Here is a 16588-nt window from a genome sequence, read left to right on the forward strand (position 1 = left end):
CTCCAGTCAGTCTTGCTTGTTAGCAGACTGTAGAATATTCAAATTCAGACCATGTACAGGCTGAGCAGGCAACTGAATCTTAACAGTCAACCTTGAAACAAGAGAGTGAATCTTTTTGCTATGCCTCCCAAAAAGAGCAAGTGTCTCTTCCCCCTCTTTGGCAACAAACTTTTCCCCTCATCTTCCCCCATCCTCTTTTGCTTGCTGAATTAAGTGCTGGATAATGGTAGCCATTCCAAAAGTATGGGCAGTGGCACACAAGTTTGGTCTCTCTGTGCTTAAACAGGACACAAACACAGGATGTCCAGGATGGTGAAGGTGGTGTCTGTGTAGCAGCAGAACTCTGATTTAATTATGCACGGATCTTGTGGATTCGTTCAGGTAGCTTTATCCAAAGTATTGTTTGGATCTTGTGCTAGGGTAGTCTCTGCACTCCTCTAATTCTGAGGCATTAGTAGTAGCCTTTGTATTGTGAGTTTAACTCTTTGTATGAAACACTACTGGATACATAGCTTAGTTTCTTCGAAGCCCAGAGGTGGTATTTAGTCACACTTGAACTGGATTTGGTTTCTTTAGGGTAAGAGTGATATAACTTTTTCATGTATAAACTATTGTTCTGCTAGACCTAAATGTGGGAAAAGCTTCCTTCTCTCCAAGGCTGCCATAACATCTTATCCTTGCTTAGCTACCAACAGGGTAGAAGTGCTCTAATACTATATTATTTTACTTAAATTGCTGCTAGGACCTTGGACTAAGGTGGAAGCTGCTGACCTGGATAGCAGGTGGTATCTGAAGAAAGAACAGTGTCTGAGACTAGAAGGCAAATACCTGCTTAACAGTGTTTGCTCAAACTTAACGTCTTTTCTAGCTGTGCAGTAAGGTCCCTCCCTTTTGATTCGGGACATGCACAATCTGTGTTGGCTGTTGGTGCTAAATAGTTACCTGGGAAAGCTTTAAGCACACTCTAACCTTAACAGAGGAGATTACAACATGATTAATGGTAGGAGTTGTAATGGTAACACTTTGCTGAGGCTTGCTCAGCCTTCCTGAGCCACTTTGTGACATTCAGTTGAACTTGTCAGTAATTGGTTCAAGCATCCTTGACAGAAGTTATCTACCTCAATGCCAGTCTTTCAAACACTAGCTTCTAAAATGGCATAGATGACTTCAGTACCAATCTCTTAGTTATCCCAAGTTGTTAAGGCCAAATGAGTACTTGTTCTGGAACAGAAAAATCTTTAGTTTTAATCTCTTACTATGTAAGCACAATCTCACTGCTCCTTGTCTGTGGAGCAGGTGCATCTTTGGGCTTCAGGTACTGACTTGCAGCTGATACCTGCAGTAACTACTAAGGTACACCTCTAACAATTGAATTTAGTATGCAGGGCAAAGATCAAAGATACTTGAGCATCACAGTAAGTACTCTAAGCCACGTAACAGAAGTCTAAACTTAAGCTACAGCTCTAAAATGTATGTTTTGCACTGGGAAGGCAGAGTACATCTAGGAAGGTATGGCTCTACAGCCTCAGTTTTACCTCAGGCCAGCTGCATGTGTTCTGATTTACCATGAGCAGTGAGGAGGAATGCCATGCAGTGGGATATTTGGGTCCTGGGAGGGCCCTTTAGGAAGGCCTCATAATGAGCCTGTTTTCATAGTGCAGACATAGCTTGGTTCCTGCCATTGCCTAGCTACGTTCAGACTGAGAGCTGTAAAACTCGTCAAAAAGCTTCACGCTGCAGAGCAAAAACTTTCTTTTCAGTTCCATGTGGTTGCCATGTGTCATCCCCATCCTGCTTTGTTCCCTTGGGGCCATCACTTTAATCTGGAAAGTCCTTTGGAGAGATTAATTCCTCCTCCAAACGTGCCACACTAACAGCTAGCAGGACCTATCTTCTTCCGTCTGCCTTTAGGCAGTATAGGAGAAATTCTGCCTTGCTCTGCCCGGGATGCCTGCGTGTGCTAAGCTGCTACTGGGGAAGAAGCAGATAAACTGTTACAGCTACTAAGGCAGTACTTGTCTTGCCTGAAGTGGATGAGGTAGGAATGACAGGTAGCCTAGAAGTTGTCCTACAGCAGGTTTGGTAGGGTAGACTGCAGTCCTTTCTTCTTACAGCTAGGTTGGCTTGTACTTGAGCGTGAAGACCATCAAACTTCCGTAGGTGATAAAGAAGAAAGTTGTTCTGCACGACAGCTTCCTTTATAACCAGGTAGGATGTGTAGCTGAGAGTAAGTGAGGAGCTATGCTCCTGTAAACTCCTGCAAGTAAGAGAGCCGAGGCTGATGTGTTTAGGCAGCTTGTTTGGGAGGTGCTATAACAACCCAGCTGTATGGCCACTATAAGGTAGATTAACCTGAGCAAAGAGGGCAGTTTGAAGCAAGGAGTGCTTGCAAAGGCCCTCTCTTGGCAGGGATCTTAGGACAGTAATATTTCTAAAAAACAGAGAATCGTCTTGCATGACTTCTGGGCTCATGCTCAGGTTATGCGTAAGCCAGGGCAAAAGCAGAATTCAGCTTCTCATGTGGAGTCTTGGGCTTGTAACTCAGCAGACTTTCCCTGTAAGCCGAAGTTATGTTCTAGTGTTGGGCAACGTCCTGTACTTGTGTCTGCAACTACACTGAAGATGTGTCAGAGAGTTTGGCCCATATGCGCTTCCTGTGGTGGTGACAGACCAGGTCAGCGGTCTCAGATTTGCAATCCAGATGTTTCTAGGGAGATGAAACCAACTTTTGCACAATAAAGATGCAAAAGAGTACTAATTTCTTTGAAGGGATGGTATGAGGTAAAATTGAATGCAGAGGGTTTCCTGTAAATCACAAGAACATACGTGTTGACTCCAGTAAGTGCCCTTGGCCAGGAGATGGTAGTGCTGATTGTTAGCAGGGATGAGCAAATCTTTGTAAGGGCTCTTTTTCCTATGGTAGCTACTTTCCGGCATTGTAGCCTGCTAGCATTGACTGGTGTTACATTGAATGATTCTCTGGGGTTGGGAAAAGTTGTAGGGGGTAGCTTTACTTTCACACTTTTTCTGTGTTGGGAGAGTGTCAGTAGAACACACCCAGCTCTTCCAGTGTGCCACATCTGATAAGTTGTCATTTTGTCTAATCCAGTTAGTACAATTACTGCCCAAGCCTTTTGCAGGGAATGCAGTCCCCGCCTGCTGAGTTACAGGAGGGAAGGCTGCAAACCAGAATCAGTAGCTATTCTTACTAGCGCGTGTGGTTGATAGAGAGTATATTAACCCTGTAGCCATGTTAGTTCTCTGCTGCCTCTGGATGCTTTAACTAGAATCTGTGACCAAAGCTTTGACCTTTGTCAGGTGAACTTTGTAGTATTTCTGGCAGATGCCACAGTCACATGTCGGAAATGCAGAGGGGCATTGCATTTTCCTCTTTTCAGTGGGTTCGGAAAATGGCAGAGACCTGTGTTTCTGGTTCTGGCACTCTCATTGTCATGAGACTGCAGGGAATCTGGACCAGAAGCCAGTGTAGGTCGGCAGCCTAAAGGAAGTGTTCTTTAATTAGCTGGAAGGTCAGTGAGCACAGGAACAGACTGCAGTGGCAATGGGAAGTTAAAACTTCAGAAGTGGTATGCTTTCTTCCAGGGAACACATTGTCTAGGCTTGACATGGGGTATGCTGCAAGGCTCCTTCACTTTCGCAGCACTGAACAGAGGGTGGTGTGATGCCGCTGACTGTCTCTGTCTTAAAACATCACTCTTATGGTGGAGAAAAAGATTAACTTCCATTTGGTTATGCTTTTCTGTGTGCAGGCTGAAGTGAAGAGCCGAGTTGGAGGTGTGAGGCTGAGAGGAAATTGTTGCTCAGCTGTAAGGGCAATCTACTTACTGCTAGTAAGGTTGTTTCTCAGTGAAAGAAGCTGGCCTTGGGGAAAAAAGAAAATAGCGAAGCACTGCAAAACTGTGCTGAGTGCCTCTTTTAGGTAAGAAGCACTTCCGTTTCCCAGAGCTAAATCCTGTACCCCCAGCATGAAGTCAGATGGTTTACATAAGTTGATCTTTCTTCATGGTATACGTGTCAAAACATGAATACATTTCATCAGGACAATGCATTCCAGTGTTAATGGTTCATGGCGTAACTGGCTGCTCTGAATGACGCTGGCTGAAGCACCAGGGATATAGGGCAGTGCACTTCAGTAATCTTTTTTGGAAAAAAACCCAATAAAACAAAAAATAAAACCAACCCACAAAAACCCCAAAACCTCTCGCATATGTTTAGCCTCATGGGCAAAAATCATAGTGCACATTAGCATGTTCATTACAAAACCTAGACAGTGGTTATAGCATAGCCTTCAGAGATGAGCGCTGCTTTCCTCTATTTTGAGCTCACACTAAAGCGTGATACCTGGGCAGCAGAGACTGGGTTCTGGCTACTGATAATTACACTGGCAGAAGCAGCTGGAGAAGTAGTTACGCACACAGAATTTTCCATTAATCAGAGGAAAAAGTCCTACACAGATGGTATATAGGATAGATTACGGCTAGTAATCCTTTTGTGTCCTAGAAGATTAAGAATATCCTGGTGTAGCTGCAGTCAGCTGACCTTTTTTTACTTAAATCATTGAAAATTCTTGATGCAGTTCTGCAGAGGACCAAGGCTTTCCCAGAAGCCACAAACGGTGTACTGTGAATGTTTGTTAAAGGAACGGTCTGTTCAAGTCCAGCACCGGATTTACAGGAACTTAACTTTGTGCCGTGTAAACAGCAGCAGCTACAAGATGGCTAAGAAATCACTTGCTAGATGGCTCTATCAAATCTAACAGAGGCATAAGAGAGCTCAGTTTTACAAGGAGGTATAGCGAGTGGTCATGTGAAGGAACAGAGGGTTTCTGAATCCTGCTGTCTGGGTCACCCAGAAAGCGAAGATGAGCGTTTCAGTGGAAGAAGAGGATGGCTGCGCGTTCTGAATTTTCTGGCATGGATCTGTATGAGGATTACAAATCACCCTTCGATTTCAATGCTGGAGTGAACCGAAACTATCTTTACCTGTCGCCTAGCATAAACCTTTCTCCACCTGGATCGCCTACACTGGTGAAGTCTGGTAACTTCCTTCTTTTTTTTTTTTTTTTTTAAAAAACCTCTAGATGGAAAACTTAGATTAATATCTGTAAAAAGGAACTTTTCAAATTAAGAATCTATAAAATTTGGCTGAAACACCAGTGTAAATGAAGGTGAAAGCTGATCTGCTGTAACTCTGGTAGTTTATTAGCTTTGGTGTGTCATGTAGGTAGTATCTCATGCTATGCATTTACCAGCTTTACCTTATTTGATACTTCTTAATTCAGTAGAAAGGCAGAAAGGAAAACAAGGTGACCCAAAAAATTAGGAACAAAAGCACAGCTTCTGCAAGATTGAACTATTTGGCTTAGTTTGACTATTAGCTTTTTTGTGGAGAGGTTAGGAATTGCATACTTAGTATGACTTCAGAGCACTGAATAGTCTAACGTCTACTCTTGCCTTAGTACTGAAAATACACTGATTAATTAAAATGCCCTCTAAAACATTTACTATGTTCCACCTAGTATTTAAAATGCTGTAAATCTTGTGCCTGCAGATACTAACTGTACTTGCACTCCCCTGAGGAAGTGGCTGTTGTGTGTTGTGCTGGAGCAGCGTCCGTCTAGTGCTTAACCCTACTAGTTTCTAGCTAGTAAATTGTACAGAACACTTATGGCTGTGCCCTCCAATGCATCCTAGTCTGGTTTTACCACCTTTCCTTTCCATCATGTGCTGCCAGACATGATCTTCCAGAGTAATTAAAAATATAGAAAGCTTAGTCCTACTTCAGGTGTGACAAGGCAAAGCAAAATTACATTTATTTAATGGGCTTGTTCTTTAAAATCTTAAAGAAAGGTGCATCCCTTGGGGAACTAAAGGAAACCTCTGAATTTGTGAACTGGGGCCTCTGGGAAACAGTGGTCAGCTTTCACTTCTGCAATTACTGTATCTCCCATCTCTTCTAAAGCAGGGGGGAGCAGTCCTTTGTATCTGGTGGTGATGCATCACCAGAAGCACTAACCTTTGCTGAGCTTTTTTTTTTTTTTCCTTTTTCATTCACTTTGAATGAATGTATGATTAGCGTTTGGGAGAAGCCCAAGAACTTTTTCCCCTGAGCTGAAGAAGTATGTCTCACTTTGCCTTTTTCACTGAGATAAATGTGAAGCACTTCAATTTGATCTTTCTTACATGTTGCAAAATAAATATCCTCTGTAGCACTGTATGTTACTCAAATGTTGGAGTGATCTTAAACCTTGTAACAGCTTGTTCTCCTGAACTCTGAAGTGCCTTTTTTCTTTAGCTTTGCCAACTGTATAGTGATAGCCAAAATACTCATTCTGAGTGTCTCACAGAGAATGTGTCTGAAGATAAACCTTTGTGAAGGCTAACCCTCCCCCACCCCAAAGGCTGCTCATCTGAAATGACCACTACTTCCTTAAACTGCTAATGTTTACTGCTGATCTCTGAATTCAGGCCAGAAAGAGGTAGGAACCTCTGGTCAAAATAGGGCACGAACTTTGGTTGAAACTAACCAAAGCAAATGCCAAACCAGGAATGACTCCAATGCTTTGCCTACCCTGGAAGAATAATAGGCATTTAAGTGCCGTCTCCCTAAACGTAGTCTATGGAGTCCTAATCAACTAACCTTTTCATGTCTTTATTTGGTTCATATAAGTAGATCTAATAAACTGCTGGGATAATATGTTAGTATTAGAAATACAGACACCTAAAAACTGACCTTAAAACTAGTTACATTTTCATAATACTAGATAAGTCTTCCCATTTTTCCCCCCCAATGACATTTTTACTCTGTTTAAGAGTTTGAGATGCAAAATGTTCAGCTAAACTTGGTTATAGCAATCAGAGTACCAAATGACTGAATTTTGAGTCCTTTGCAACCCTGAAAATGCAAAAGAACTAATGTAATGAAAGGTAACAAGTTGGAAGCCAATAACAACAGTTCTGCTGGTGAGCAGAAGACCACAATTGAGAAATGCTCTCTCAATAACAGACTGAGTTGAAGTATTTCCATCTGTTGGCTGACTGCTGTTTCCCTTTGTGGTTTCTTGCCCCAAACCCCACAAAAATGTCTAAGGTAAGCTGTGTACCTTTCCTTATGAAGCTTGCTTAAAGCCAGGATCTTACTGTCTGTCAGCCCTAGCTGATGGGTTGCAGCCACACCATTGTGGAGGTCTGTGGGTTGTTACCTTCTTGGTCAGGCTGCCTAACACTGCCTTCCTGTAGCACAGATGAGCTCTGTGTTCTGCAAGTATTGAAATGAACGGAGGAATGGGAGCAAAGCAAGCAGAGAGGTGAACAGTTACAGGGGAAGAGAAGGGAGATGACAGAATAAAGATTTATGGAAGGTGTTTGCATACTTCAAGTGCAGCTAAAGGAAAAGTAATAAATGGAAGGGTGGCGGAAGGCAAAGAGGAGAGGAAGGCATGGTCAGATGTACAGAGTGAGGTATGGAGGACTCTTGAGTAGCAGTGATTTCCTGTATTCCTGAAAGATCTAGAAATGGGAAGGGGAGGAGAGTTCATTCCCTTGCTTCTTACCATTGTGTCCTAAGTTCAGTGTAGGCAACAAGCAGCACAGACTCCCTTAGAACAATAGTTTTACAAAGGGAAGAAGGTGCATTCCCCAAACAGAAGCTATTGCTGCAGGAGACAATCCAGCATGTTTTCCTACTGCTGGATTGACTTGATCTATTTTTGGTAAGATAATCCAGATGACTTCATAACCAGATTTAACAGGCTCAGCTGGATGTGCTAATGCTCTTGGAGTCAGCATGGGCTTTTGTACTTGCAGACTTTCTGAAATGGCTTTTGCAATGGCAAGCTCTGTAGTCCTTGAAGGGCCTGCAGATGGACAATAAGGTCAGGAGTCAGAGGCCAGCCTCCTGGGGGTCATACAGAGTGTCAGGGGAAAATGCAGTTTAAATGGTTAGTGTTCCTTCAGTATAGGCATGTGTAACTAATAGGATAAATAGCAATTTGACTAAAAGGTATGGCATTCTTAACCATTTGATGTATAAAACAAAAATTATCTGATTGTGAGACATAAGCTGTAATCCTCTTTTTGGTGCTGTAGTGCTGTGTTTTGGTTTGGGCATTAAACTTGAACTTTTCTTCTGCCCTAGATTTCTGCCAGAAAAATAATGTATTTGGAAACCTGTAGGAAAGATGTCATGTTTGTGTAGAAGACAGACATAAATCTCTGGGGAAATGTGGCATAGATTTTACATATAATTGCAGAATGGGGTTTCATTTGCTTTCTGTACACTTCCTTCTTGGTGTGCTCTGTGGTAACTTAACATTTGCAAGTGTTCTGCCCATGTAGCGGTGTGCTTCTAGAGGATGAATGTTCTGGACACAAAGGCAGAAAACATACTGTTTCAGAAAGAACTTGTGGAATTGAGTTTTAACTGAGTTCAGTAACTTGATCGAGAACTTCTTTTCTTAGGCTTCACCTGCCGCTAGGAGCATGTTTCTTAGAATACCTACAACTAATTGCAGACTTACAGAATTGTTTTTTCCCTAACTCTTCAGTTGATTGTTATGCAGCTATTTGATGTCAAGCCTCATAATGAAATCATAGTGGTGGTCTCATTGCACGTTAATGAGTTTTTGGATTCCCAGACCAAATGGTAGTATGGAGTGCCATCAGAAGCTGCTGAAATGAGAATGGAATTTTATCTGGTTAATTACTATAGTGATTAGTAAGGGAACATTACTTAATATGTCCTCAACTTGTCTGAATTATAAATTTATATACATATACACACACTCACCCTCTCTTACAAACAATCAATCCTCCTGGGTTTTTTTTCTTCTATTTTAAGATTTTCTTTTTTACTATCTATAAAGCTATTTTACTTCTTGAACAGAGAATTAGTTCTAGGAATCCGTAACTATTCCACCACGCAGTCTCTCTGCAAATTAGAACAGAATTCCTTAATTCTGGCAAACCATGTTTAAGTCAGCTACAAGGATTCAAAATGGGGAGTCTTTTGCTGGAATATCTGTTTGTTGCATTAGAAGATGTTTAAAGTGATCTTACTGCAACCACTGAGGACTAGCAATAAATGAATCTTTAAAGCAAGCACATCATAGTAATACAAATAGTATTGTTCTCTCTCCTTTCCCTGAAGCTGTGAAGCTGAAATTTGAGGAAGACCATAGGGATGTTTGGGATTCATACAGAGTTTGGCAGTGTTTTAGTTTCTGGATTTGGAAGGGGAAGAGGCAGCAGTGTGAGTGGATGCACATCCCCATCAGTCCCTTCCCAGCACTCCACTGCTTTGTCTGAAGTGACAGCCTTTTGTTCCCAGGCTCCTTCTCTGGGCTTCTCACCTGTCTCAATGTCCAGGTGCAAAACCAGCAGCTGACTTCTAGTTCCGTGGTATCTGCAACTTTCTAGCCACAGTGGTCCCAGTTACTAGGGTCAGAGAGATTGTGCAGGGTATGGGGGAATAGTTCGTACTTGCAGTGCAACCCTCTGCTGTTGCTGAGCTTGCTTGTCACCATGACTGTTCCCAGTGTGCTCAGAAAGGGCATTTTTTTTTTTATCTGATCCGAAGAGCAGTGAGGGAGGGAGCCTCAGCTTTGGTCTTGAGCGCTTCCAGAGTTTCTGTGCCACATGAGCAAGACCGAGCAGAGTGTGTAAGGACTCCTGGGCAGAGGTTGTATAGGAACCATTGGTTGGGACGTTGTGTTCTGCACCTTGCTTTCTATGGTAGTGGGCTGCATTGTTCTCAACGTGTCTCCAGTCTCCTATTATAGCAGCAGCTGCAATTATATTGAGCCTTAATACAACCTGATGGAACGAAACAGCCAGTAAAATGCCTCTGGTTTCCTGTACGCTGTAGTACTTGGGGAATGTGACTCTGGTGTCACATCAGGTTTTTTTGTCCACTGGCACAAAAGGGCTGCGTATTAACATTACCTGCTATCTGGCAGACTCGTGATGATCTGACTCTTAATGGTTTATTCACCTCAAGGGCTGCTGAGAAGTGACTCTATACCTGAGGTTGGAGAGGATGCTGCTGCTACAGTCGGTATGGCAGAAACACTCTCAGAAGAAGAACAGGATGAACTAAGAAAAGAGCTTGCTAAGGTAAACCTCTTGCAAATAGCTCTTAAACTGGTTTTGAGAATGAAAATCTGGGGTAACGCTGTCTCTGAACATAGAGTTAATGCTTTGCATATTTATTCTGTGAATGTCTAAAGCTAGATATGGCACTCCTGTGTATTGTGGGGAGGGAAAGGGAAGGTGTCAAGGAGGAAAGAACAGCCAGTTCTGGCTGTGGGGAATTAAGCTAGAAGTACTGAGCGTGCAGATCTTAAACCAAGATGTGTAAATGCCTAACCCTTTTTTTTCCTCAGGTGAGAAGGGAGTAAATAAGCTGTCACACAGAACATGGTTGGCAGCCAAAACCAAGTGTGGTCTCAACTGGTGTGGAGTAACTAAAGCTGTTGTTTTCATGAAGGATATTTTGTAATAATATTGATGTAGATACTGTTATGCTAATATCTAACCATGTAACTATTCTTGTCGGTAGTTCATGTAACAGAAATTTTTTGAGAGGGTTAAAGTAGTAGTCTTTGAAGGACAGTCAAATATTCAAGCCTGATACATGCATTTCAGAAGTTGTCAAAGTCAACCTTTGAGTCAGTCCCTTTTCTTTTGTAGTTTTGTGTGGCTTTAGGACCCTAATAGAAGACACTGACTTAAGACCAAGATTGGTAAATGAAAGTTAGCTGTGAAATAAACGCATTTAATGCAGTCATGGTTTTGGTAGTCCTGAGTATTATTTCATGCCAAAAAAATCAGCGGAAGATGAGGGAAATCTAGTCCTGCTAGGGTTTGTCACACTGGATGTTGAACAGGTATCCGAAAGAAAGGTGCATTGAAAATACTGGTATTTCCTCAAAGGAGCTTGAATGAGTGGGCAGCCTGATACTCTAAAGTAGGGTGGTCCAGTCTGGTTGAGGAAGTAGGATTGATGTATGCCCTTCACCTTTGTACTTACGACCTTAGTGCCTCTGTAACATCTGTATAGCCCACAGAATGGCATCCTAAAACTATTTTTGACATGTCTGGACGTGATCTGGTCATGCTTCTTTGAGAGACTGAAGTAACCATATGTGTAAGGAAGGAAGTATATAAACAATAACATGTTTTCTAGTTGCTGAGCAGGTGCTGTGTTTTTGTTGTTGTGTTTTTTTGGTTAGGTTTTTTGTTTGTTTGTTTTTGTGCTTTGTTCTGAGTTTTTTTGGGGGTGGGTGGTTTTTTTTCTTGCTCTTGTTGTTTTGGGAGGTGTTTTGTTTTTTTATAATTGCTCAGTCTGCCACCATTTTCACCCCTGCTCTGGGGAAGGCATTCCTGTAGTTGGATGCAGCCTGCAGTTGTTGGCTTAAGCCACAAAAGAACCTTTCTGTTCAAGCAAGGAAGCAAAACTTGTGTGTGGATCAGACATGCTCTGAGCTTCCTGATACTTGTCATACATTGGTATCTCTTCTGACGTGGAAGGAGAATACAGGCTTGGCAATTGTCCCAGGTTTGACTAATCTTCAAGCTTCACATAGGCTAATGTTGTCTGAAGGTAATGACTTCTAACTATATAATCTTTTAGTTACCAACTTCCTTGTGCATATCCCAGTAACAGAGCTAGCTGCTTGTAGATTGCTTTTTCACTGGCTCTTGTTGTAGACTATATTGGATTTTCCTTTTAGTGTTTAGAAACAACTGTGAGGCAATGTTAAAAATGTTAGCCCTCTCATTACTGATGCCTGGTAGATGTTTTAAAAAATACATTGTTAAATAGCTGGGTATATCGCTTGTTAACTTATCTCTCATCAACTCTGCTGGCACAGGTGGAAGAAGAAATCCAGACACTCTCACAAGTGCTAGCTGCCAAAGAGAAGCATCTAGCAGAAATCAAGAGAAAGCTGGGAATTAACTCACTACAGGAGCTAAGGCAGAACATTACCAAAAGCTGGCAAGATGTGACATCAACCACAGCGTATGTACCAGTTTGTGATGATCGTCTCAGCTGTTGGGGTGAAAACTATGTAGTTCTTGTGTGATGTCTAAACCCTCTGTTCTTGTGAAATCAGATGAGTGTAAATAACAAAGTTAAGTTGCACTAAAACTTACCTGGATAAATCATTATCGATTACTTTAAAGAAGGCCACTATTAGCTATATCATCTCATGCAAGATAAGAATGATTGACCGTAATATTCTATTACACTTTTTGGCTGACGGATCTGAGATACAGAGGTGTCCAAAGTCCAGCAGAACACCCTTCTTCTCCAGCCTGCAAAATTGTTGTAAACTGAGCTCGTGCAGGAAGAGTGCAAAGTCACAGTTAATGCTCTTGCCAAACACAGCTGTTAGCTTAAGGTCTAGAGTGAAACACCTTCTGCAAGTAATGACTACACAGAATGTAAGAGGATGTACCTCAAACTTTTTATGGTGAAGTTTCTTGACAAAACCATTTGGTACAAGATTTTATATGCCTGGCACAAAAACCAGACCTTTTCTCTTTTTTGTGTGTGTTTTTGTTAATGTCCTACAATAGCAGATCGCATCTTTTCTGCAGGTGGGGTAGTAGTACATGTTGATAAACCTGATATGAAGTCTAAGGTGGCAGAGATACTGTAGCCAGAAGGGACTGCAATGGCTCAAAATAATCTCTTAAGTAGCTTGTCCATTTGACCCCAAAGCTGAAGTACACATCTGGGTTTGATGTGAATTTGCGTACACTAAAAGGTTCCTTATGTTTTCTATTAAAATATCTACAGACTTAATTTTGTTTGAACACAGATACAAGAAAACATCAGAAACCCTGTCTCAGGCTGGTCAGAAGGCTTCTGCTGCTTTTTCATCTGTTGGTTCAGTCATAACCAAAAAGTTTGAAGATGTCAGGTAGGTTTCTTCAGCTTTTCCCAAGTATTTGCACTTTTGATTTAAGCAGGTGATCCCTGAAATTTATGCTGTTAATGTATCTAGCACTTCTAAGAGTTAATCTACCAAGAGCCCTTAGCATCTCGTTTAGCAGAGCTGAGCAACTTGCTGCAAAATCTCCTTATATGTCCTCACTGATGCAGAAGAGTTCTGTGGTGTGTATTTTATATAAGCATCAGAAGCAACTCCACTGCTACTCTTATATTTCTGATAGGGTTACAGGTGGCAGTGTGTCTGCCTGCCTCTGTGTGATGCATGTAGCATTGCCATTTCTGTTCTCTGACTTTCTCAGCATGTGGAATACTACATTTAAACAACTAATGTCTTTCACTCTTTGTGGTTTGGTTTGTTTGGTTGTTGTTTGGGGGTTTTTTTCCTGTCTTGTGTGTGGATTCCTTTCAGGTGTGTTTTATTTCTTTGTAAGCTGTTTTACCTCATAGCAGGGGCTTGATTTTATTACCTTTTTACTAGACTATTGGCACATTAAAATTCTTAAATATGGGCATACAATGTATTTTGACTTGTGTCAAGTGACACAGCCCTTCATGCAAATTGGGTAAGTGTGGTGGTCATTTTTAGCACTATTGTGAGCTGCATGCAAAACTCTATCTGGATGCAATCCAATCATATGCTTAGCTTACAACTATTTCTTTGATGATTTAATTCTTACTTTAAGTTTTTACTTTTTTATTTTTACTTTTTATTTTAATGGAACATACAGAAACATTCATCTCTGCTTGTAATTTGTTGCGAGTAGTGAATCAAACATATTTTTAAATTATTGGACAAATAAAAATTCATGCATTCTAACAGAATGTTGATGCATTGGAAAGCAGTGTAATAAAATCAGCCCTCTGTTTTAAAGTGCTGCCATTAACCTCTTTCTTGCTTTTGAGGTCTAGTGAGAAAACACTTTGAGGTGCAGCTACATAGTTACATATTTTTCTTCAGATTTATCAGAACTTCCTTTCTCTCTTTAATGCTTACTCTGGCATTGTGCAGACTACAGGCATTTTCACATTCCTTTAGGTAAGGTGGGCGCAAGAATTGTTTCTGAAACTAAGCATATAGTCAGACTGTCTCCATTAAAATCTTTAAATAAGTTTTGTCTGTAAAAGGTAATTTCTTTTTTTCTCCAGTGTTAATGTAAAACTGAAGCTCTCAATGTCAGGGAAGATGTTTCATGTTCTCGTGGTAACTATCTCAGAACATGAAATCATGAGAATACATAATAATAATTAGTCTCTCGTCCTTGTAAGAAAGGAATCTGTTTAAATGCTACTGCATGGTTTTTTGTAATGAGACAGAATATGGTTTTGAGGTCAATGGCATGCAGCATTCCTCTTTCTCTTTGTTTGTACACTGTTTGTGCTTTGACAGAGTAGAAATTTTCCCTTTTTTTGTGTCTGTTACAGTGGCTGTTTACCATTGTGATTCTAATCAAATCACTAGAGTCTAAATGTAAAATAATTTATGCATTCTCTGTTCATAGTTTGTCTAGTGCAACAGTAGTTATCTTTGAGTTGATTACTCGGTGTCTGGAGCTGCTGAAGTATTTTAGTTACCTTGTCTGCATTGCCCTTTATCTGCCTAGTCTAAGCAAATACTCAGTGTTAAGTTTTCAGTAGTTAAATTTCCTGTGGCAACTTCTGTCCATTGCCTCTCATCCCCTCTGTGCACACCTCTGAGTCTGGCTTCATCTTTTCTGTACTCTCCCACTAAGTAGCTAAAGACAGTGGGATCTCTAAAAAGATGTAGGGATCTGGCTTCTAGAATGCTAACTAGGAGCTGTAGCCTCAGGAGCGGTGCCTGGGGAGGAGACGGGCAGGGACCAGGGACGGGATGCTGTCAGAACTCAGACTCTGAAGTGAGCTGTTTGCTCAAGTACAAGAATAGCAGCCTGTCTGAAACACTTCCCCTTTAGCATCAGTGAGACAAACGGAGCCTGAAAGATGTCTTCTGTAACTTTTGGATGCAGAGCTTGACTGCTCACTTAACAGGGTTCACCTTAACAGGGTTCACCTTTCTTCCTTAAGGCTATGGTGTTCCGCTACTAGTATTAACTATTGCATTTGGCAAGGACAAGCACAGACTTATAACCCACTTCTGGAATTTAATACTTCAAAAGAAGAGTGTCCCAATTTCGCAAGTTAGTAGCTAGGTGGGTGTTGAGAACTCTTAATCAGAAACTGGGCCACTGGGAGGGAGTCCACACTGTTGGTGTGCTTCTTGGGAAGAATCTTGGCAATGGAAATTCAAGGTATTTTATAAATTCAGGAGCAGCTGAGTTTAAAACAAAGCAAAAAAAAAAAAAAAAGTGGGAAGAATTAGTGCTGTTCAAGATCTTAGTTGCACTTAAACAAGAGATTTAAAACCCTTGAGTATTTTTGCTTTCATGATGACCAAGTTCATCTGGGATTCAGTCAGTGAATTCAGTGTTGTGTTGACCACTCAAGTGGCATCTATCTTTAAGACTGCACAAGTCTGAACTTCAGAAAAGTTTATATGCCCGAGTTCTTTCCTGGAAATGAGAATCGATGGGCCTGATACTTACTTGAATAAATACTGAATATCCAGGTGAATATTTATTCTTAAACTCTTATGTAGCTTCTTCAACATGGCTTTTCTTTTCTTCTACTGTTTTAGCTTAGGGACTTCTCAGCTTTAATGGCATGACTTCTTCTGTGTTCAGCTACTTCCACATGTTCCATGCAGTAAACATCACATGCAGGTCTTAATTACTTTGCACTGCAAGAATGATGTTGGAGGGAGTTGCGAAAGGGAGTAAGGCAGCTGGTGGAGCTGTGAATTTGGAAAGTACTGAAACAGAAAGGAAGAGAGAGGACTGGTGGTGTGAAGTCTGTGCATTATTGCTTCCTCTGTGTGTGTTTCTTCTGCTTTTTGTTGTGCTGAAAATGCACTTTGTTCCTTCTTAGGTTTCTCTTAATACCTTCATTCTTCTTTATAAGAATATCTTGAACTTTTGATGAGCTAGCTTTCCTTATATAGGCAACATGAGTATTATGTGCAAAACAGCAGTAGTACCAAGATTGTAGAATCACAGACTATCTGAAGTTGGAAGGGACCTGTAAGGATCATCAAGTCAAAATCCCTGCTCCTTGCAGGACTACCTAAAACGAGATCATATGACTGAGAGCGTCATCCAGATGTTCCTTCAACTCTGACAGGCTTGGTGCCCTGAATACTTCCCTTAGGGAGCCTGTTCCAATGACCGACTACCCTCTCAGTGGAGAGCCTTTTTGTAATGTCCCATCTGAAGTTCCCCTGGTGCAGCTTCATTCCATTTCTTTGTGTCCTAAGTCAACTAGGCAGTCACTAGCATCATCTAGTGGAATGCTAGTCCTTATGGAAATATATGCATCAAATAGCAATTAAAATGATGTAAATTGTTGGTACCTCTCAGACTGATTTTGAGAAACTGTAAGTTATAGTGGATCAAGATAAAAACTAAATTCTGCAGATCTTTTGCAGTTGCTTTCAAATCACCTTTGGGTCTTTCCTCTAGCAATCTGCAAACTTCCTGAGCAATGACTTTGTAATTAGCTCTTCTTGCACTGCATCCATACTATGGAACAGAAA

The 16588-nt window shown here is 41.2% G+C and overlaps 1 protein-coding gene across 6 annotated transcripts in view; it reads left to right on the plus strand.

Annotated features, from left to right (window-relative positions):
* The window catches only part of TPD52 (tumor protein D52), a 127875-nt gene that overhangs the window by 17911 nt on the left and 93376 nt on the right, over positions 1-16588 (plus strand). Inside the window, exons 1-5 of one of the 6 annotated variants that reach the window (XM_056330264.1) lie at positions 4575-5058; positions 10018-10133; positions 11894-12042; positions 12848-12949; positions 13991-14017. In XM_056330264.1, coding sequence (XP_056186239.1) covers positions 4908-5058; positions 10018-10133; positions 11894-12042; positions 12848-12949; positions 13991-14017 — 545 coding nt within the window. In that variant the 5' untranslated portion in view covers positions 4575-4907. Of the gene's footprint in view, positions 1-4574; positions 5059-10017; positions 10134-11893; positions 12043-12847; positions 12950-13990; positions 14018-16588 lie in introns of those variants that run through there. The other 5 variants (XM_056330268.1, XM_056330267.1, XM_056330265.1 and 2 more) reach the window with 5 other exon arrangements.

The sequence above is a fragment of the Falco biarmicus genome, chromosome 3 (genome assembly GCF_023638135.1).
Source record: "Falco biarmicus isolate bFalBia1 chromosome 3, bFalBia1.pri, whole genome shotgun sequence".
Lineage (NCBI taxonomy): Eukaryota > Metazoa > Chordata > Aves > Falconiformes > Falconidae > Falco > Falco biarmicus.